Source organism: Malania oleifera, chromosome 4 (assembly GCF_029873635.1).
Source record: "Malania oleifera isolate guangnan ecotype guangnan chromosome 4, ASM2987363v1, whole genome shotgun sequence".
Taxonomy (NCBI): Eukaryota; Viridiplantae; Streptophyta; class Magnoliopsida; order Santalales; family Ximeniaceae; genus Malania; species Malania oleifera.
Window position 1 is genome coordinate 48452044 of NC_080420.1, and position 18775 is coordinate 48470818.

General features: G+C 38.8%; 1 protein-coding gene across 2 annotated transcripts in view; it reads right to left on the bottom strand.

The window, feature by feature from the left end:
- LOC131154246 (protein ESMERALDA 1) overlaps positions 1 to 18775 on the bottom strand; it is a 51798-nt gene that overhangs the window by 11607 nt on the left and 21416 nt on the right. For both annotated transcript variants that reach the window (XM_058106895.1, XM_058106896.1), the window contains exon 5: positions 15324 to 15521. In XM_058106895.1, the coding sequence (XP_057962878.1) occupies positions 15324 to 15521 (198 nt within the window). The remainder of the gene's footprint in view (positions 1 to 15323; positions 15522 to 18775) is intronic.

An 18775-nucleotide genomic window follows, 5' to 3' on the forward strand; every position in this document is an offset into this window, starting at 1 on the left:
ACACCCTAGAAAAAAGAAACACAAGCTCTGTTAGAAGACGGAACCCCAATAATGGGACTCTCAAAATCTGCACACCAATGATAATCCTTGAACTCGCTCTTCCTAGGGCGGAAGCCCCTTCATAATCTGATGAAATAGGGCTAAGATCCTCTTCTTCATCCTCTAAATCTTCTCTCTTTGACAGAACAATTTATTTGCCCTTGTTTTCATTAGAGCCTCCCAAACCCATATGAGAGCTAATCCTCCAGCAAGCTGCTAAAAGCCTCTTCAAGACATCCTCTCTCGAACTTGCTCTGGCTGAAGACGAAGGAGATTTGCTTCCCTCTCTTGAAGAATTATCTCCATCTGTGTTGGTTCATAAAGTAGCAAAAGGCATCTTTGACCTGCCTCACATAAGCGCATCCTTGTAGGACTGAAATGCTCCAAAATGGGCCTCTGTGCTAACCTCTGAGCCAGACCCACCATTAAAAGTTTTGTGGCCTTTGTGTCTTCACTGGGCCCAAAGAGAAGCCCACCCGAAAAGTGTCATTTCTACCTCCTTTGTGTTAATGGAGATAAATCAGGCAATTAGGCTGTAAATAATGCTGATTAGGCTGTAAATAATGCTGAAAATCTGGCAGCATTTAAGCGCTGAAAATCAGGCAACAACAAAGTAAATCTCTTCTATATAATGAAAGCAAACCTGATGGAAAGGGCAGTCAGACCAAAATTAACATGGTATCAAAGCCCCTCTTCTGATTCCGTCATTTTGGTCTTAATCACTGGGTGCGATTCTTATAGCGGGTTTTTTTTTTTTTCTTTCTCTCGGTTTCAGCAAGTTCTTTCTTGCTCTTCGTGGCCGTCGAGCTTCTCCTGTGATGTCCACTTTGGTGGTTTTGAGTTTTTCTTGGGGTGCCGGAATTTTTTTTTTAGCTGCGCACACTGTCCTTCGTTGCAAGCTACTCATCTCGGTGTTTTTTCTCGTGGTGGCTGCGCATCTTTGTGGCTGTCAGCAGTTTCTGTGGTGGCCGACAGCTTCGACTCCTCCTAGTGTGATCGATGAAGGTGTCGTGTTTCTTCCTCTGCTGTGTCGTTTTTCACACAGGGCAGGTATTTCAAGTTAGGCTTCCATGTTTGATCTGGGCCTTCCATGTTTGATCTGGGGTTTTTTTTTTTTTTCATTTCTTTTGAGCTTTTGTAATCTGGTTGTGTCTGTGGACCTCTTATTATTTGGATTTGGACCTGATTTGAGTTGGGATTGCCGTTTATTTGGTTGACTGCTTGGGTTTTTTTTTTTTTTAGTGCCTTTCATCATGTCTATTGAAAAGACTATAGTTTGATTTATTGGAAAGAATTTCTCTACGAGGGAATTCCAATTTAAAATGTTCTTGAAAGGAAACAAATTATCAAATCATATTGATAGTTCTACTCAAGTTCCCACTGATGAAAAGGAATTTGCACAATGGGAGGTCAAAATGCTAAGGTGAAATCTTGGCTTTTGGGGACAATTGAGTCTCACCTTGTGACCAATCTTCGTTGTTTTACTACGGCTCAAGCTATGTGGGATTTTCTCCACTATATTTACCACCAAGATCACAGTGCTCGGAAGTTCTAATTGGAGTTGGAAATTAGTAATTACAGTCAAGGTAATTTACCTATTGAACAATTTTGAGCAAGTATTTTGCTACTGTTCATGCTAAGGTTCCCCCTATGGCACTCGCGGCTCTTCAAGCGGTTAATGCTAAGAGTCAACACGGTCAGTTTTTTATAAATTTTGACCTGAATTTGAGCTTGTTCGAGCTAGTTTATTGAACCGTAATCCGGTTCCTTCTTTGGATATTTTTTTGGGAGATTTATTGCGTGAAGAACAACGATTATCCATTCATATGGGTACGACTTCTGAGAAGTTATTTTTTGAGTCTGTGAATGTAGCATATGCAGCACAAGAGAGGGAGAAACAAGTTGCAGTGTTTCAGTTGCAAGGAGTTCAGCCATATTGTTTGTAACTGTCCTAATAAAGTTTGTAACTACTGCAAGAAAGAAGGCCATAACATCAAAGACTGTTGAGTGCGGCCTCAAAATTACCAATTCCAAGCTTTTCAGGCTATTGTTCAGTCCTCTTCTTCTTCTTTTGTGCCACCCATTGTAAGCTCTGACTCGTCTGTTCTCACACCAGCAATGGTCCAATAGATGATTGTGTCTACTTTTATGCCCTTAGGCCTACAAGGTATGGCTACTAACTCAACTTCTTGGATTGTTGATTCGGGCGCTTCTAATCATATGACTGGTAATATGACGAGTCTCCATGGTGTTCGTGAGTACATAGGCATGCAAAATATTCAGATTGTTGATGGCATTACTCTTCCAATTACTGTTGTTGGTAATTTGGGCTCTTCATTTCGCGATGTTTTTGTCTCTCCTGGATAGTCTACCAATTTGATTTCTATTGGACAATTGGTAGACAATAAATCTGATGTTCATTTTCTTGTGGTAATTATGTTGTGCAGAATCTGGTGTCGGGGACGGTGATCACGAAGGGGCCTAAAGTGGGACGTTTATTTCCTTTACAGTTTCCTATTCCTAATGTTGTTTCTCTTGCTTGTACAGCAATTGCCAATAATGATGAAGTATGGCATAAGAAATTGGGTCATCCTAATTCTATTGTCTTGAATCATCTTATGAAACATGGTTTTTTGGGCCACAAAGATTCCTTTTCTTCTTCTCCTATATCTTTTGATTGTGCTACTTGTCGTCTTGGTAAAACTTTACCTTTTCCTGCGCAACGTAGTCATGCTTCTAATTGCTTTGAGATTGTGCATACTGATGTTTGGGTGAGTCATGTTATTACTCATGGTTAGTATCGTTATTTTGTGAGTTTATTGATGATTATAGTCGATTCACTTGGATGTGTTTTCTCCGCTCTAAAGATGACATGTTTTCTGCCTTTCAAAAATTTGTTGCATTTGTCGAGACACAATTTAGTACTTGTATCAAAACTTTACACGCCGACTCAGGGGGGAGTACATGTCTCATTCTTTTCAGACTTTTCTTCAACAAAAGGGGATCATTTCCCAGCATTCTTGTCCTTATACCCCTCAACAAAATGGAGTTCCTGAGCATAAGAATCGTCATTTCTTAGATGTCATTAGTACTTTGCTGATTGATTCTTCTGTACCTCTAAGTTCTGGGTAGAAGCTTTATCTAATGCTGTCTATTTGATCAATCGTTTGCCTACTGCCACTCTAAATTATGATTCTCCCTATTTTCAATTATTTGGCATATCTCCTGAGTATCAATCCTTTCATACTTTTGGGTGTGTGTGTTTTGTTCATCTACCACCTGTTGAGCATCACAAGCTTGCTGCCCAGTCTGTCACGTGTGCCTTTATGGGATATAGTCCTACTCAAAAACAATTTTTTTATTATGATGCTCATGCAAACAAATTTTGGATCTCCTGGAATGTGATTTTCTTCAAAAATCAATATTTTTTTCAGTCTCAAGTTATTTCTAATGCTCTTATTACTCTTTTTCCCGCTTTTGATGATGTGTCTTCTTCTATAAAGCAATTTAAACTAGGTGTGGTGTATCATCGACGACGTCCTCCTTAAACACCCCTTCCAGAAACTGATCCGTCATTTGATTATGCAATTCCTCAACGCTCTACTCGGGTTACACATCCACTAGATAGATATGGTTTTCCTCATACCTCGCTTACTTCCACTCTCGACAGTGTTTATGTTCCTCACTCATATACCCAAGCAGCCACCCAAGCATGTTGGCAGCAAGCCATGCAAGAAGAAATCCAAGCTCTTCAAGATAATCACACTTGGGATCTTGTGACTTGTCCCTCTGGTGTCAAACCTATTGGTTGTAAATGGGTGTACTCAGTCAAGTATCGGCCTAATGGGTCACTGGACAAATATAAGGCTCGTCTCGTGGCGTTTGGGAACCGGTAGGAGTATGGTATTGATTATAAAGAGACCTTTGCACCTGTTGCCAAAATGACCACTGTGCAGATTATCTTGGCACTTGCTGCGTCGCAGGGGTGGTCTGTTCGACAGATGGATGTGAAGAATGCTTTTCTACATGGGGATTTGAAGGAAGAAATCTATATGTCTCCACCTCCCGACATGTTTACTACACCTTCCTCAGAGGTTTTTCGGCTACACCGATCCTTGTATGGACTGAAACAAGCTCCACGTGCATGGTTTGATAAATTTCGCTCTACACTACTTGCTTTTCATTTTACTCAGAGTCAGTTTGATTCCTCTCTCTTTCTTCGCACGACTTCTGGAGGAATTGTACTGCTTCTAGTATATGTTGATGACATTGTAATTACTGGCTCTGATACTGAGTTAATTAAGCAATTACAACAGCATCTCAAGGACTCTTTTCACATGAAAGATCTTGGTCTCCTGTAGTACTTTCTTGGTCTTGAGGTGCATCTTACTCCGACTGGTATGTTATTACACCAGCACAAATACACGCAGGAAGTGATTTCATTGGCTGGTCTCCAATCGGGTAATTCTGTTCTTACTCCCTTGGAGGTAAATCTTAAGCTTTGTCAAGAGGAAGGCGAGTTTCTATCAGATCCATCCTTGTATTGGTAGCTTGTTGGGAGTTTGAACTACTTAACAATTACTCATCCTGATATTTCTTTTGCTGTGCAGCAAGTCAATCAATTTATGCAGGCTCCCCGACATCTTCATTTAGCCGCTGTCCGCCGCATTATCCAATATCTGAAGGGCGTCTCTACACGCAGGTTGTTCTTTCCTAAGGAATCTTCCTTATAGTTGGTGGGGTATAGTGATACTAATTGGGTCGGATGTGCGGATACTCGTCATTGTTACTGATTGGTGCATGTTCTTAGGCAATGCACTCATTTCCTGAAGACAGAGTTTCCAAGTCTCCACTGAGTATGAGTATTGTGCTATGTCTTTAGCATGCTCTGAGATTACATGGCTTCGTGGGTTATTGGGTGAACTTGGATTTTCTCAGCTTCATTCCACTCCTCTTCATGCTGATAATACCAGTGCTATTCAGATTGCCGCTCGACCTGTCTTCTATGAGCGTACGAAACATATCGAAGTCGATTGCTATTCCATACATGAATCCTTTGACAAACAAGTGATTACTCTTCCTCAAATTTCCACTGAACGTCAAACTGCAGACATATTCACTAAAGCTCTTTCTTGGCACCGGCATCAGTTCTTGGTTGACAAATTGATGCTTCTTCATTTACCAGCATCAATTTGAGGGGGGATGTTAACGGAGATAATTCAGGCAATTAGGCTGTAAATCTCTTCTATATAATGAAAGCAAACGTGATGGAAAGGGCATTCAGACCAAAATTAACACTTTGGACTCAGTTGAATGGTCTGAATGATGGCCCAGCCCTTGAACTCTTTCTCCATTCAAATTTCAATTTTTCCCAAATCCCTGTTCAAGTAATCTTGAACAGCTTTTTTTCTTTTCTTTTTTGATAGTAAAATAAGAATTTCATTAACAGATTAAGAATATACAGCCATGAAAATAAGACATCTCCTTAGTAAAGTCTAGAAAAATCCAGATAAAAAAACATTAAAAAAAACCTGGAAAGCTAAAAGGAGCAAGTAAAACTAGCACAAACTAAGAATCCATAATCTTGAACAGTTGATTGTCAATTTAAAACATTAAGAAGACCACGGCATTGTATTTACTTAATTATGCTCAACAAATTTAATTGTTAAACGTTATTTATGCCTTTTAGTATTATTATTATTGAGTGTGTTAGTATATGTTAATTAGTGAGAGTTAGTAAGGGCATTATTGTCATTAGAATGTATTTAATTTGTATAAATAAAGAAAGAGACCTATCTTCAAGTTAGGTCATTCATTTTAATCAAATCTTAACATGGTATCAAATCTTGATCCAACCTAAACTCTATTCCCCTCAGTCGTCGCCGGAAAACACCATTCCCATGGCTGTCCTTCCTAGACCCACCTCCATTCCATTATTTCACAAAACCAACCATACACCCATAAACAAACCCCCCCCCCCCCCCACAAAAACGACCCACCCCACAAAATCCCATCACTAGAGGACTCCCCACACACCCCCACGCACCGGCCAATTGCCGGTAGGGCGGACCCCACGCACCAGCGCGTGAGTGAAGTTTCGGCCACTTTTTTTCTTTTTTTACCTCTACCATGCTCTGATGCCCTCTTTAGACTATATTACCAAGCTGTTATGCCAGTTTTTGGCTCAAAAATTCAACCTTTTTCGACCATGCACTCACGGTATTCCATTAAGGCGTTAATTTATGGTCAAGGTTTGTAAAGGCTTCTTTAAGAGTTTTTCTGAGCCGTGGCAGCATTTGTTTGTTCAGTTGTAAGGCTGTGGCAGTGCTATATCCGTCGGTGAGTTGTTCACCTCGTCTATGGTTGTGTCGGTGCTTCACATAGTTTGTGATTGACCCAATTATTTGATTGTTCTTCTTGTATTTGGTGTGGTTGCTGATTTGTGAGTGCTGTGGCAGTGCTATATCCGTCGTTGTGTCGATGCTTCACATAGTTTGTGATTGTCCCAATTAGTTTTGATTGTTCTTCTTGTTTTTGGTGTGGTATTGATTTGTGAGTGTTGGGATGGAATCTATGAATCCCAAGAATTTGTTTCCTACATCAATGCCACAAATAACGACTCAAATTTTGGATAGAAAGAGCTATGTTCAATGGTCTAAAACTGTTGGGATTTATTTAGCAAGATTAGGGAAATCTAACCACTTGCTCCAATTTGATTCTTCTGATGAGAAGAGAAAAGACATGTGGGTTCAAGAAGATGCCTTGATTGTTCCCCTTTTCTGGAATTCAATGGAGCCACAGATTGCATGGATGTGTATGCATCTAGATACGTGCAAGGAGATTTGGGATTATGTCAAACTTCTATACCCAAGTAACATTATACGTATGTATGATTTATCCCAAGAGTGCTTTCGGTTATAAGGAGATAGGAGTATTGCAGATTATTTTGGAGAGATGAAGCGTATTCATGAGGGGCTTAACGTCATGCAACCTATAACAGCCGACGTTTGTGAGATGTAAAAGCAGAGGGAGCATATGACAGTTCTTTGTGTTCTAGTAGGCTTGAGACCTAAGTTTGTGGCAGTTCGGTCCCAAACTTATTGGTTCCGATCTGCAATTTGCCGATGTTTATTGTTATGTCTTTCGTGCTTCCTTTAGCACGCATTCTCCTACTCTTGCATCTGGCTCTGAGAGGACAGCATTTGCTACACAGGGTGATTCTAGTTGTCTGCCAAACAATAGAAAAAGTTATCGCGGTGGTTCGAGTGGTTGTGCTGGGAGAGACGAATGAGGTAGAGGTACTCCACGCAAGTGCACTCATTGTGGAAAGAATAATCATACCATTGAACAGTGTTGGGATCTTCATGGCACACCTTCAAGTGTTGCCAATGCTACCACCACTAACTTCACACCTTTGGGGGTAGCCAATGCAGCCACCACCGACTCCTCATCTTTGGGGTTGAGTGGGGGCAACGTACTATATCTATGTCGGAGGAAGAATATTCCAAGTTTCAATAGTATCAAGCATCACAACAAGCTTCTCTTCCCATTGTATCTTTTGCCCAAACAGGTAATCACATAGTATGCCTGTCATCCAGTACTTCTCGTCCTAGTCCTTGGGTCGTAAAATCCGTTGTCACTAATCATATCACAAGTATACCTAGCTATTTCTCCACTCTTCAATATCTTGCAAATTTACCTTGTGTTACTCTTGCTGATGGATCCACTACAGCAATCAAGGGAATTGGGACTATAAATCCCACTTCTTCTACTTCTCTCCATTTAGTTTTACATATTCCCAAATTTCCTTTCAATCTAATGTCTGTTAGCTAAATTACTAAATCCATGAATTGTTCAATGACATTCTTCCCCGATTCTATGGTTATTCAGGATTTGAAGACAAGGAAAACGGTTGGTGGAGGGCGTGAAGCTAAAGCCGCTATCTCCTTCTACTGCCTGCATTGCTACTACCACACCTTTCCAAATTTATTGTTGCCTGGGTAATCCTTCATTGGAAAAGTAAAATGTCATGTTCCTAGTTTGAGTTTTGTGTCTAGTCTCGATTGTGAATCTTGTTAGTTAGGAAAGCACCATTGTCTTTCTTTCCCTTTTGGAGTCAATAAACGGGCTGCAAACCCTTTTATGTTAGTTCATTTAGATGTCTGGGGTCCTAGTAGGGTTGTTTCCAAGTTGGGTCTAGTACTTTGTAACCTTTGTGGATGATTATTCAAGAATGACTTGGTTATATTTGGTAAAAGATTGTTTCGAGTTATTTCATGTATTTTGCGCCTTTTGTTCTGAAATAAAGACTCAATTTCGTTTGCTAATTCAAATACTTCAAAGTGATAATGCTAAAGAGTTTTTCAGTGCACAATTCACTACTTATATGACTCAGTTTGGTATTGCTCATCAATCATCCTGTGCCCACATTCCTTAACAAAATGGGGTTGCAGAGTGGAAAAATAGACATCTTCTTGAAATCACTCACACCTTACTTTATCAAATGCATGTACCTAAAGTGTTGTGGAGTGATGTTGTACTTACTGCTTGTTATCTGATCAACAGAATGTCATCCTCTGTTCTTAGCGGTACAATTCCATACTCCATTCTCTTTCCTAATTCACCTTTATTTTCTCTTCCTCCTCGTATATTTGGGTGTGTGTCCTTTGTTCATCAACTAAGTCCTAGGGTGGATAAGTTGGATCCTCGTGCTATTAAATATGTCTCTCTAGGCTACTCATATACTCAAAAGGGATATCATTGTTATAGTCTTATGCTGCATCACTTCTTTGTTTATGCCAATGTTACCTTCTTTGATTCTACATCATACTACACCCGGTCATTAAGCGCTTCTGAGCTCAATGAGTCTCTTCCTTTGCCTAATCTTACAAATTCTACGTTGTTGTCCTTGTCCAACCAACCATCTAAGTCTCCATGTAGTTTGAGTCCTTATCGTCTTGATCATCCAAATTTACAGGAGTATTCATGATGGTGGCTCCAAGGAAGAGAATCCCCTCTAGCTTCTACTACCACGCTTTAGTTTCCTCATCTGATGATCATACTTCCCATGATGCTGATCCTCCTATTGATGTTCGGAAAGGTAAATGCACATGTACTCAACACCCCATTTCCAACTATGTTTCTTATGACTTTTTATCACCCTCCTATTATTGTCTTGTTACCGCTCTATCATCTACTACCCTTCCTAAATCTGTTTTGAAAGCCTTAGCCCATTCTGGGTAAAGGCATAATAGTCAAAGGTGCAAGGCGCACCGAGGTGCAAAGGGTATTTGGAGCCGGGGCACAAGGTGAAGACGCATGCCTCACAAAGGTGAGGTGCACAATTATTGAAATTGTGTTCAATGCCAATTTGGTGGGTAATTGATATATGAACACATTAATAATAATATTAGAATTTAAAATGCCAAAATATTCTATACCGAAACATCAATGCATAGAATTATAACAACCAAGGACCAAGTTCCAAGTGAAACAAACATAGTTCAACATAAGTAATTACACATGCAAGACTTCAAGCTTCAAATTAGATATGAAATGAAATTGCCAGGCCAAAGGCCCAAAAGAATCAACATAGTTCATTATCAAAAGAAAAGAGTACAATAAAAGATTTCAAAGTCTAAAATCTAAAAATCCTCCTCAATCATTAGTCATCACTTAGCATCAACTAAATCTGCCAAGATATCATCATCTTCCTCTTCATCATCTGAATTTTCTTCTCCAGCATCTTCTTCCTCTTTTGTCTCCTCTACGTTGTCCACTTGGATCTCATCCTCATCTACAAGTTCCAATGCTGTAGTCCAGCCCCTAGCACTGCTAGATGAAGCTTTTCCTCTAGAAGATGATAACATATTCACACTTATTCTTGATCTAGTGTGATGTAGGGGGTTATTCACTCCAGCAGCTCTGACAATAGAACCCCAAGTCAAAAGTTCATCTTCAAACACAAGTTCATCATCTTCATCGAAATTGCCATTAATCCTAACAATCAACCACTCATTACCATCATCAATGTCCTTTAGAAGGATGAGATCAATGATGTCACGCTTGTTGTATCAATACCTCAAAGTTCGATTATATTTCCCAAATACCAAATCATTCAAGCATTGTTGTGCTAGCCTATTTCTCCTTTTGCTATGAAGCTGCAAGAAGTTTAAAGTAACATAGTAAATAATGATTCTAAAAAGTAGTAAACTGGTAGGACATGTTCTTTAATCCAAGATATCCTAATGGCTTACATGTTGGAATATGTTCCAATTTCTTTCGCAGCCGGTAGCACTACCCGAGAGGCTAAGGATTTTCACAGCAAACTTTTGCAAATTTGGAGCAGGTGATTCAGACGATATCCACCATTGCGCTGTTATAAAATAATTTTTAATGAATACCTACTAGCTAAATAGCAAAAATAGTTTTAGATAAAAAGAGGCAATAAAAATGTCACTTTACTTGGTGCTTTTTTTTTCCTTTCTCATTGCCAAATCAATTCCAAAGAGGCCACTAGCGCTAGTGTAATTTTCCAACTCATGTAAAAGTTTATCTTGCAAATCATGGGTTGGCACCAACCTTGCAATGCATTTGTACAAACACGCCATGATTTCTTCATTTTGCGAAATGTGGGGTTTTGAATAGAAATATTCTGAGTTCAAGTAGTGTGCAGCTGCATGCAAAGGTTGATGGAGTAGGCATCCCCAACTCGTGTCAATGATTTCAAATGCCTCCTTGAATTTATCCTCTCTCTCACCGAAAGCCTTAGCTATGGCTTCCTTAGCCCTATTCATCGCTTCATAAATAGATCTCATTGCAAGTTTCTTTTCCCCATCAACCAAAAGGAGTACAAGGATAAGCGGGCATGTCAATTTAAGAGCATAGACAATTGTACTCCAAAAGGTAGGCATCAAAACAATACTGGCTGCTCTTTTGCCAGCTGCCTTTATTGCCCATTTAGTAGTATTCCAATCTTCAGAAGTAAACATCTTCCACAAGTTGTTCTTTTGAAGGTGGATCAAATGAAGAGTGATGAAGGCAGTTGCAAATCCTATACCTACAAGCCTTAGTAACTCCTTTCCTCCAGTGAACTGCCTCATTAAGTTCACCGCACCAACACGGTTATAAATATAACCATTCAAAAATATTTCCCTTTTCAAAGTTGTATAAATTGTAGGCATCTTCCCAATATCCTCCAATATCAAATCGAGGCAATTGGCAGCACAAGGTGTCCAATATAAATGTGGCCTCTTTGCTTCCAACAATCTCCCTATTCAAAAATCAAGGAGTGAAGCCATTAAATATATACACTATAGAATGTTGTTTTAGAAATAAGTTCTTACATGCTGCAACATAGTTTGAAGCATTATCAGTTACTACTTGAATCACATTTGATTCTCTAATTTCCTCCACCATCTTATCAAGTAATTTGTACATTCTATCTGCATTCTTGACAATATTAGAAGCATCAATAGACTTGATGAGCACTGATCCCTTTGGAGAGTTCACTAAGAAGTTTATTATGTCCTTATTAGCAACCGAATCTCTCCACCCATCGGACATAATCGATCATCTATATTTTGCCCATTCCTCCTTATGGACCTTCATCAACTCTTTCGTTCAACTAACTTCCTTCTTTAGGAAAGCAACTCTCACTTCAAGATAACTAAGCGGCTTTATTCTAGGACCATATTGCCCAATTTATTCAAGTGCCACTACAAAGTTGTCCAAACGTACAACATTAAATGGTATTCCAACATCATACATCCACCTAGGAAAATCTGCGATTGCCTTTTGTCTTAATTTTGTCTTGCACGCCTCACTTATTGATGTTCGCTTCATCCTCCTTTCTTTCCTAGCTTGAACCGCTTTCTTTGGATTAGGAGTGAAAAACAAGTCTATAGACCCCTTCTGTTTTGGTTTCTTCAAGGTGGATTGGTATGAACTTTGAATTCCACTTCCACTACTAAGCACTCTCTTGCCACGAGAGTCAATTTCCTAAACTTCATCTTTACCATGACGATCTATGTCATCAAAGTCAAGCAATAACTCAGTTACCTCGTCTATTATCATTCTTCAACATACACTCCCTAATCTCCTCACGAATATGAGTAGGGCACTTAGAGCATTCTTTGACATTTCAAAATCCTCCGACAATATGTTGGTTTGCCCGAAATATTCCTCCCTTTGTGACTTTCCCGCCAAAATTGCAAGTCAAATTATTGTTATTTTTTTTATGATCCAAATGTGCATACTTCCATGCAAGACTTTCTTTGCAAAGCCAAAGTTTCCACTTCCAAAATCTATTTAAGATTTAAGACTTGTTATCCTAAATGCAAAAGCAATGTATAATGTATTTCAGAAAAATGTATAGTTTGTATAATGTATTTCCAAACAAAATAGCTAATCTACAACTTGCCAAGAGCAGGGCCAAATGCCAACATCTAGCAGGCAGTAGTAGCAAAATACTGAGCCCTAAGGAACACGAAGAAGGCTCTAGTGAAAGGCTCAAAGGCTCAAAGACGAAGGTCATGCTGATTCGAAGGCTCAAACCTCAAAGATGAAGGGCTCTTGCAAAGGCTCTCTTGTTGGTGAAAGCTCAAAGACTTGAAGATGAATGTGTTTCGAGCTAGTTCGAAGGCTCAAGGACAAACGTTGTGTTGGTTTGAAGGCTTGAACCTCGAAGACAAAGGAATCCTACTGGTTTTGTGGTGGTTCGAAGGCTCAAAAAAGAAGGGCTCCTACTGGTTTGAGTTGAAGCCTTTGGCTAGGGCTAGGGTTGGTTCGAAAGCTTTGGTTTTGGAGTTGGCTATGTTTTCTTTCTTAAACGGTTTTTAAAAAAAAAAAAAGAATTTAAAAGTCAAAAATTTCAAGGCGCAACTCACTGCGCCTGGAGCCTCAACACGTTGTACTGCGCCTCTTGAAGGTCGCCTCGCTTCAACCCTGATGAGGCGCTAGCCTCGTCGCCCTATTGCGCCTTATGCCTCAGACGCTCTTTTGACTACTATGGGTGGAGGGATGCGGTTGAAGAGAGGAACGTTTTACATGATAGTGGCACTTGGGACTTGGTACCTCTTCCTCCTAACAAGTCAGTGGTTGGTTGACGCTGGGTTTACACTATGAAAGTCAACCCTAATGGTTTTGTGGCTCGTCTAAAGGCTTGTCATGTTGCTAAGGCATACACTCAGGTGTATGGTCTGGATTATTCTAATACTCTTTCTCCGGTTGCCAAACTTACATCAATACGTCTATTCATCTCCTTGGCTACTAGTCATTGGTCTCTGCATCAGCTAGATGTGAAAAATGACTTCTTGCAGGAGGAGGAGGTTTATATGGAGCAACCACCTGACTTTGTTGCTCATGGGAGTCAAGCTTAGTGTGTGTCGCCTCAAGAAAGCTTTATATGGTTTAAAACAATCTCCCAAACCAAGGTTTGGTCATTTCAATGTTGTAGTACTTGAGTGTGGTCTACGACGGTGTGCTGTGGATAATTTCGTGTTTTATTGTCATACTTCATTGAGTAGAATCCTTCTTATTGTTAAAGTGGATGATATTTTAATTTCAGATAATGATGACAAAGGTATTCAAAGTCTCAAACTTTTTCTATAAACTAAGTTTCAGACCAAAGATTTGGGACTGTTGAAATACTTCTTGGGTATAGAAGTATCTAGATCTTGTATCGAAACTGTTATGCCGCAGAGGAAGTATGTTCTTGATCTGTTGGATGAAACTGGCTTGTTGGGATTTAAACCTGTTGACACACTCATGGATCCTAACAACAAGTTAATGCCAGATATGGGTGATTTGCTACCTAATCCTGAACAATACCAGAGACTTTTTGGAAAGTTGAATTATCTCATAGTTACTCGGTTGGATATATCTTTTGCAACAAATGTTGTGAGTCAATTTCTAGATTCTCTAAGGACAAGTCATTGGGACGCAATAATTCACATCTTGAGATATCTCAAAAGTTCACCTGCGAGAGGTTTTTATATCATGATCAGGATCACACTTATATCCATGTATATACAGATGTAGATTGGGCTGGATCACCTTCCGATTGAAGATCCACCACTGGGTACTGTATCTTGTTTGGTGGTAATTTGGTTTCTTGGAAGAGTAAGAAACAAATTGTGGTGGCAAGGTCAAGTGCTGAATTAGAATATAGAGCTATAACTCACACTGCTTGTGAACTTGTCTAGTTGAAGAACATGTTGGAAGAATTGGGTTTTTCGCATTCTCAGCCTATGAAGTTGATGCGTGATAATCAAGCTGCTCTTCATATTGCCTCCAACCCGGTCTTTCATGAGCGAACAAAGCACATTGAAGTTGATTGCCACTTTATTTAGGAGAAACTTGGGCAGAAGCTCATTACAACTGCTTATGTGAAGTCGGACATGCAGCTTGTTGATTTGTTTACCAAAGCATTGGGGGATGCTCATGTTAAATTCATTTGTAACAAGCTAGGAGCATGACATTTATGCTCTAGCTTGAGGGGGAGTGTTAGAGGTTATATATGTCTTTTAGTATTATTATATTTGAGCGTGTTAGTATGCTGTTTAGTGAGAGTTAGTAAGGGTATTATTGTCATTAGAATGTATTTAATTTGTATTATAAATAGAAGAAGAGACCTATCTTCAAGTTAGGTCATTCATTTTAATCAAATCTTAACAATAATAATCTCAAAGGACCCATTTTTAAAAACTTTGCTTTGCAACTACCGTTAAAAGAAGATTTTCCAATAAAAAATACAATGCTACCCCCTAGTCATCAATCACGTGAATGGGCACCTAACAAGCATACTTCCTACCAATATAAAATAAAACAAAAGAGTTAAGGGAGGCTTGGCACTTAGCACTAAACATCTAACACCCCACCGCTGCATAGTTACACAAGCACAACCTAATTTATCATTTTGGGGGAACCCCCTCAATGCCTTGATTCATAACTTATTTAGCTTTCTTTTGTAGGCAAAGACAAACACACACTAACACCACAGACACACAAACATACACACATAACAGTCCCCTGTGGGGAGTGAACCCCACCCACCTTGTGGGAACCAGGAATTGAGCCTCTGGGCCACAAGCTTGTGCTCCAAAAGTAAAAATAAAAATAAAGACAATTACAAAACCGAATTTAGCACTATTAACATAAACTTCTCTAGATTCAGCACCAATGCAAGTAAAGCTTCATCATCCAGCAAATACAATTACAATTGTCACTTTGTCAGTGAACAAAGTAAATAGGCAAAAAAAAAAAAAGTAGAGATTTTAACTCACCTCTCTTCAAGAAGCCTTGGGAGGACTGCATCTCTATAGTACTGAATGGATGCCCATGCTTTAATTCTGAAGTTGTAAACATTGCTCATGTTATTGTCAAAACGCTCCATTAAGTACTCAGGAATCTTAGTGACCACTCGGACATCATTTTCTAAACTGCTAATGAAATGCTCCTCGTCATAAATATCTTTGAACTTGCTGTGCAAGTAAAATGCAGTAAGATATTTTCCCAAAGCAAATGAAACACTCTGATATTATATCTAAATGCTGAAAATAACACCCAATGGAAAGCTGTAAAGCACAAACACAATTTAATCACGTGAAGCAACGACCTGCTGGAAAAAGTAGATTTTCAAGGATGATTGCACACAGCATCCCGTAAATTCAAATTTGAACGAACAGCTAAGGAGTGGGTTGTCAGCGAGTTTTACAGGAAGGGTGTACATAAAATGGAGAGGCATTTTCTTTGGCAGGCATTCAACACATTGAAGGAAAATGGTCAGAACCAGTGAACAATGGGATTTTCAATCTCATGTTACATATGGAGAAACTTCCTGCTTATATGGAGTTCACATGGTTCATTCATTCAGAAGCCTATGCCCTGGGGCTCTTCCAAAACTCCTTCCAAGGCCCATGTCTGATCACCACTCTATCATCCAGGACTGCAGAAGGATAACAAATGGAAATATACCTTGAGGTTTGAAAAAATATGTGGTTGAAGGCTAAAGATTTTGGTTCTATAGTGTCAGGAATCAGTGATGACAGCAGGTCAAGAGGGAAAAAGCTAGAGTTGTGGTTGCAACTAAACCGAAAATGCTGAAGGAAAACAGAGGAAATGGAGTAGTCTATCTAGGGGACCTAAACTTAAAAAAAAAAAAAAATGATCATTGAAGACAGCATTCGTTTGGCAGTGCTCTGGCTCAAATCAACAGAAAAAAAATGCAAGGGCTTTTGAACAAATTGAAATTTCATAGGAAAAAGTAGATGACTTTAGCTCCATCTCTGTTTAATGGATGCTTTTGTAGCATTGTAGATTCCTTTTATATTTTTGTGGAGTCTTTTAGTTACCATAAAATGTTAGGGTAGCACAGTAGATTCCTTTTCTATTTTTGTGGAGAGTATGTTAGTTACCAGAAAACACCGACACCCTAACGAACCATGTATTGATACAAACATTCTAAAGCATAGTACATTTTCATTCCAGAATGCTAAATCTAACGATAATGTTCCTGTTTCATGAACCAGAACATTCCCAGTTCTAAGTGACACTAGACTCTCCATTTAAGGCTGTACTAGGGAAAAAATTTTGTGTACTAACTGTTCATTCTATAAGGAGAAGAATCCCACCAGGTACTTAAAAGATAATGTCATCTTTCAATTCAAATATATTCAGACAAAAACACTCCACGAGTTAGATATCTGCATTCCATAAGATTTTATAAAATAATAAAAATAATAAATAATAAATAAATAAAAAGCTAGCTCTCAAAAATCATCATTGCCAAACAGTCCACATCTCACTCATCCATAATGAACAATGAAAGGCTGCTGCTATGGTCCAAGCTTGTTTTACTTGCATGGAATTAGTTTTTATATGAAATGAGATAAATAGAAAAAATTATTGAGACAATGAGACATTAGCCTACAAATCAATAGCCACAACTTCACAACCATGGTTGTTAGAATCTTACAATTTGCAATTCAATTCATACGAATACAATTTGTATCCATTCCACACCAAATCAATTTGAATCTTACTAAAAAGGGCAGCCTGGTGCACAAAGCTCCCATGTATGCAGGGTCCGAGGAAGGGGCAGTCACAATGGGTCTATAGTATGCAGCCTTACTTTGCATTCTTACAAGAAGCTGTTTCCATGCCTCAAACCTGTGACCTCCAAATATCACGGTGACAACTTTACTGTTGCGCCCAGGCTCCCGCTTCATTTTGAATCTTACTAGTGAATCTAAAAACAACTGAACCATTGCTGAATCTATCGATTCACCTTGCAAATCTAGCGAAATGATCTGAATCTATCAATTCACATGATTCTAGACCTATCATATCCTAACAAACCCAACTTGTTTAAAAACCTCATTTCTTTTTTTACTGCTTTTATTTGTACACGATTACCTTCCATTCCTTGTCTACGTCAGTTTTGCGCTCAAAAAGAGGAGAAAATGGAAGTTTAAATCTTATGTTGCCTTCCCTAAACCATTCTTCACTCTTGGAGTATAGTGTTCAAATGGCCAAGGTGGTACTCATGTTTTGTTGTGTAGTTAAGATTCAGCAATTGGATTTTCTAGTAGTTTGTTCAATTATTGTCATTTTTTAAAGTTAATTTATTTTCCTTTTAGCTTGAGAAAGAATGTGTATGAATTTTATTTTTTTTTAAATTGTTGATAAACACCAAAAGTTCAGTTTTTATTTTTTATTTTTTTCATGATTTCTTTCCCTTAAACAGCATAAAGTTCATTTTCTTAATTAATATCTTTTTCTCATTCCTGTCCTTACCATTAGTTTAGAAAAAGCATACACATGAAAAACATTTTTTTATTGTCAAAATTTAAATGTATTTTATTATTTTATTTGTTGTTCATACATCAACCTTTTTTTTTTATTAAAAAGAAGCTATATTAGATAGAAAGGAGGGAAGATGAGTTGAAACAAGGAGTTCACCAATAAAACCAAAAAAATAAAAATAAAAATAAAACACCAAGCAAAAAAGAAAAACTAAAAAGAGAATGAAAAAATTAAAAAAAGAGAAAAAAAATTACAAAATAAAACTAGACAATACTAACCAAGCTCCTTTCCAGTACTCATCTTATGCATTTTAGGATCAGTATTTTGGCCACGCCAATTTTTGGTTTCCAGCAAAGAAGTACCTGGATCACTCTTACACAAACCATAAGACTGACTACCACCATGACCCGTCTGCATAGAACCCAAAGGCCGAGCTCCCTTTGACTCCACATTAAAATCCAAATCAGATTTTCCAGAACATTGAGCGTGTTCAAATAAGTGGCTCAATCGGTTCAAAAAAGACAAGCCTCATTTTTTTCAATTAATATGGTCAGGTCCAAAACAATAAATCCCCCCCCCCCCCCTCTCTCCCGGAGCCCAGTACTCCTCGCAATGTCCTCCCAAATGCAACCGTAGCTGCATCTGAGAGAAGCGTAACTCCCACCAGAACCCTAGCTTCCTCACATTCTGGTCAATTGATTCCAGTCAGTTTGTGATGGAACCTGACTTCGAGAACCCATGATCCCTCAGCTGCATCGCACCTCAACACCAACAGCATCGTTCTTCTCTCCCAGCCATCGTACCCTAATTTCCAAGGAGCGATTGACTACCATGAACCATACCTTCATTTTTTTGCCTTCCAGCACCATCTGACTCCACAACATAGGGCATGAAGAGTCATCCATAACTACACCACCAGAGTCCTGAAATT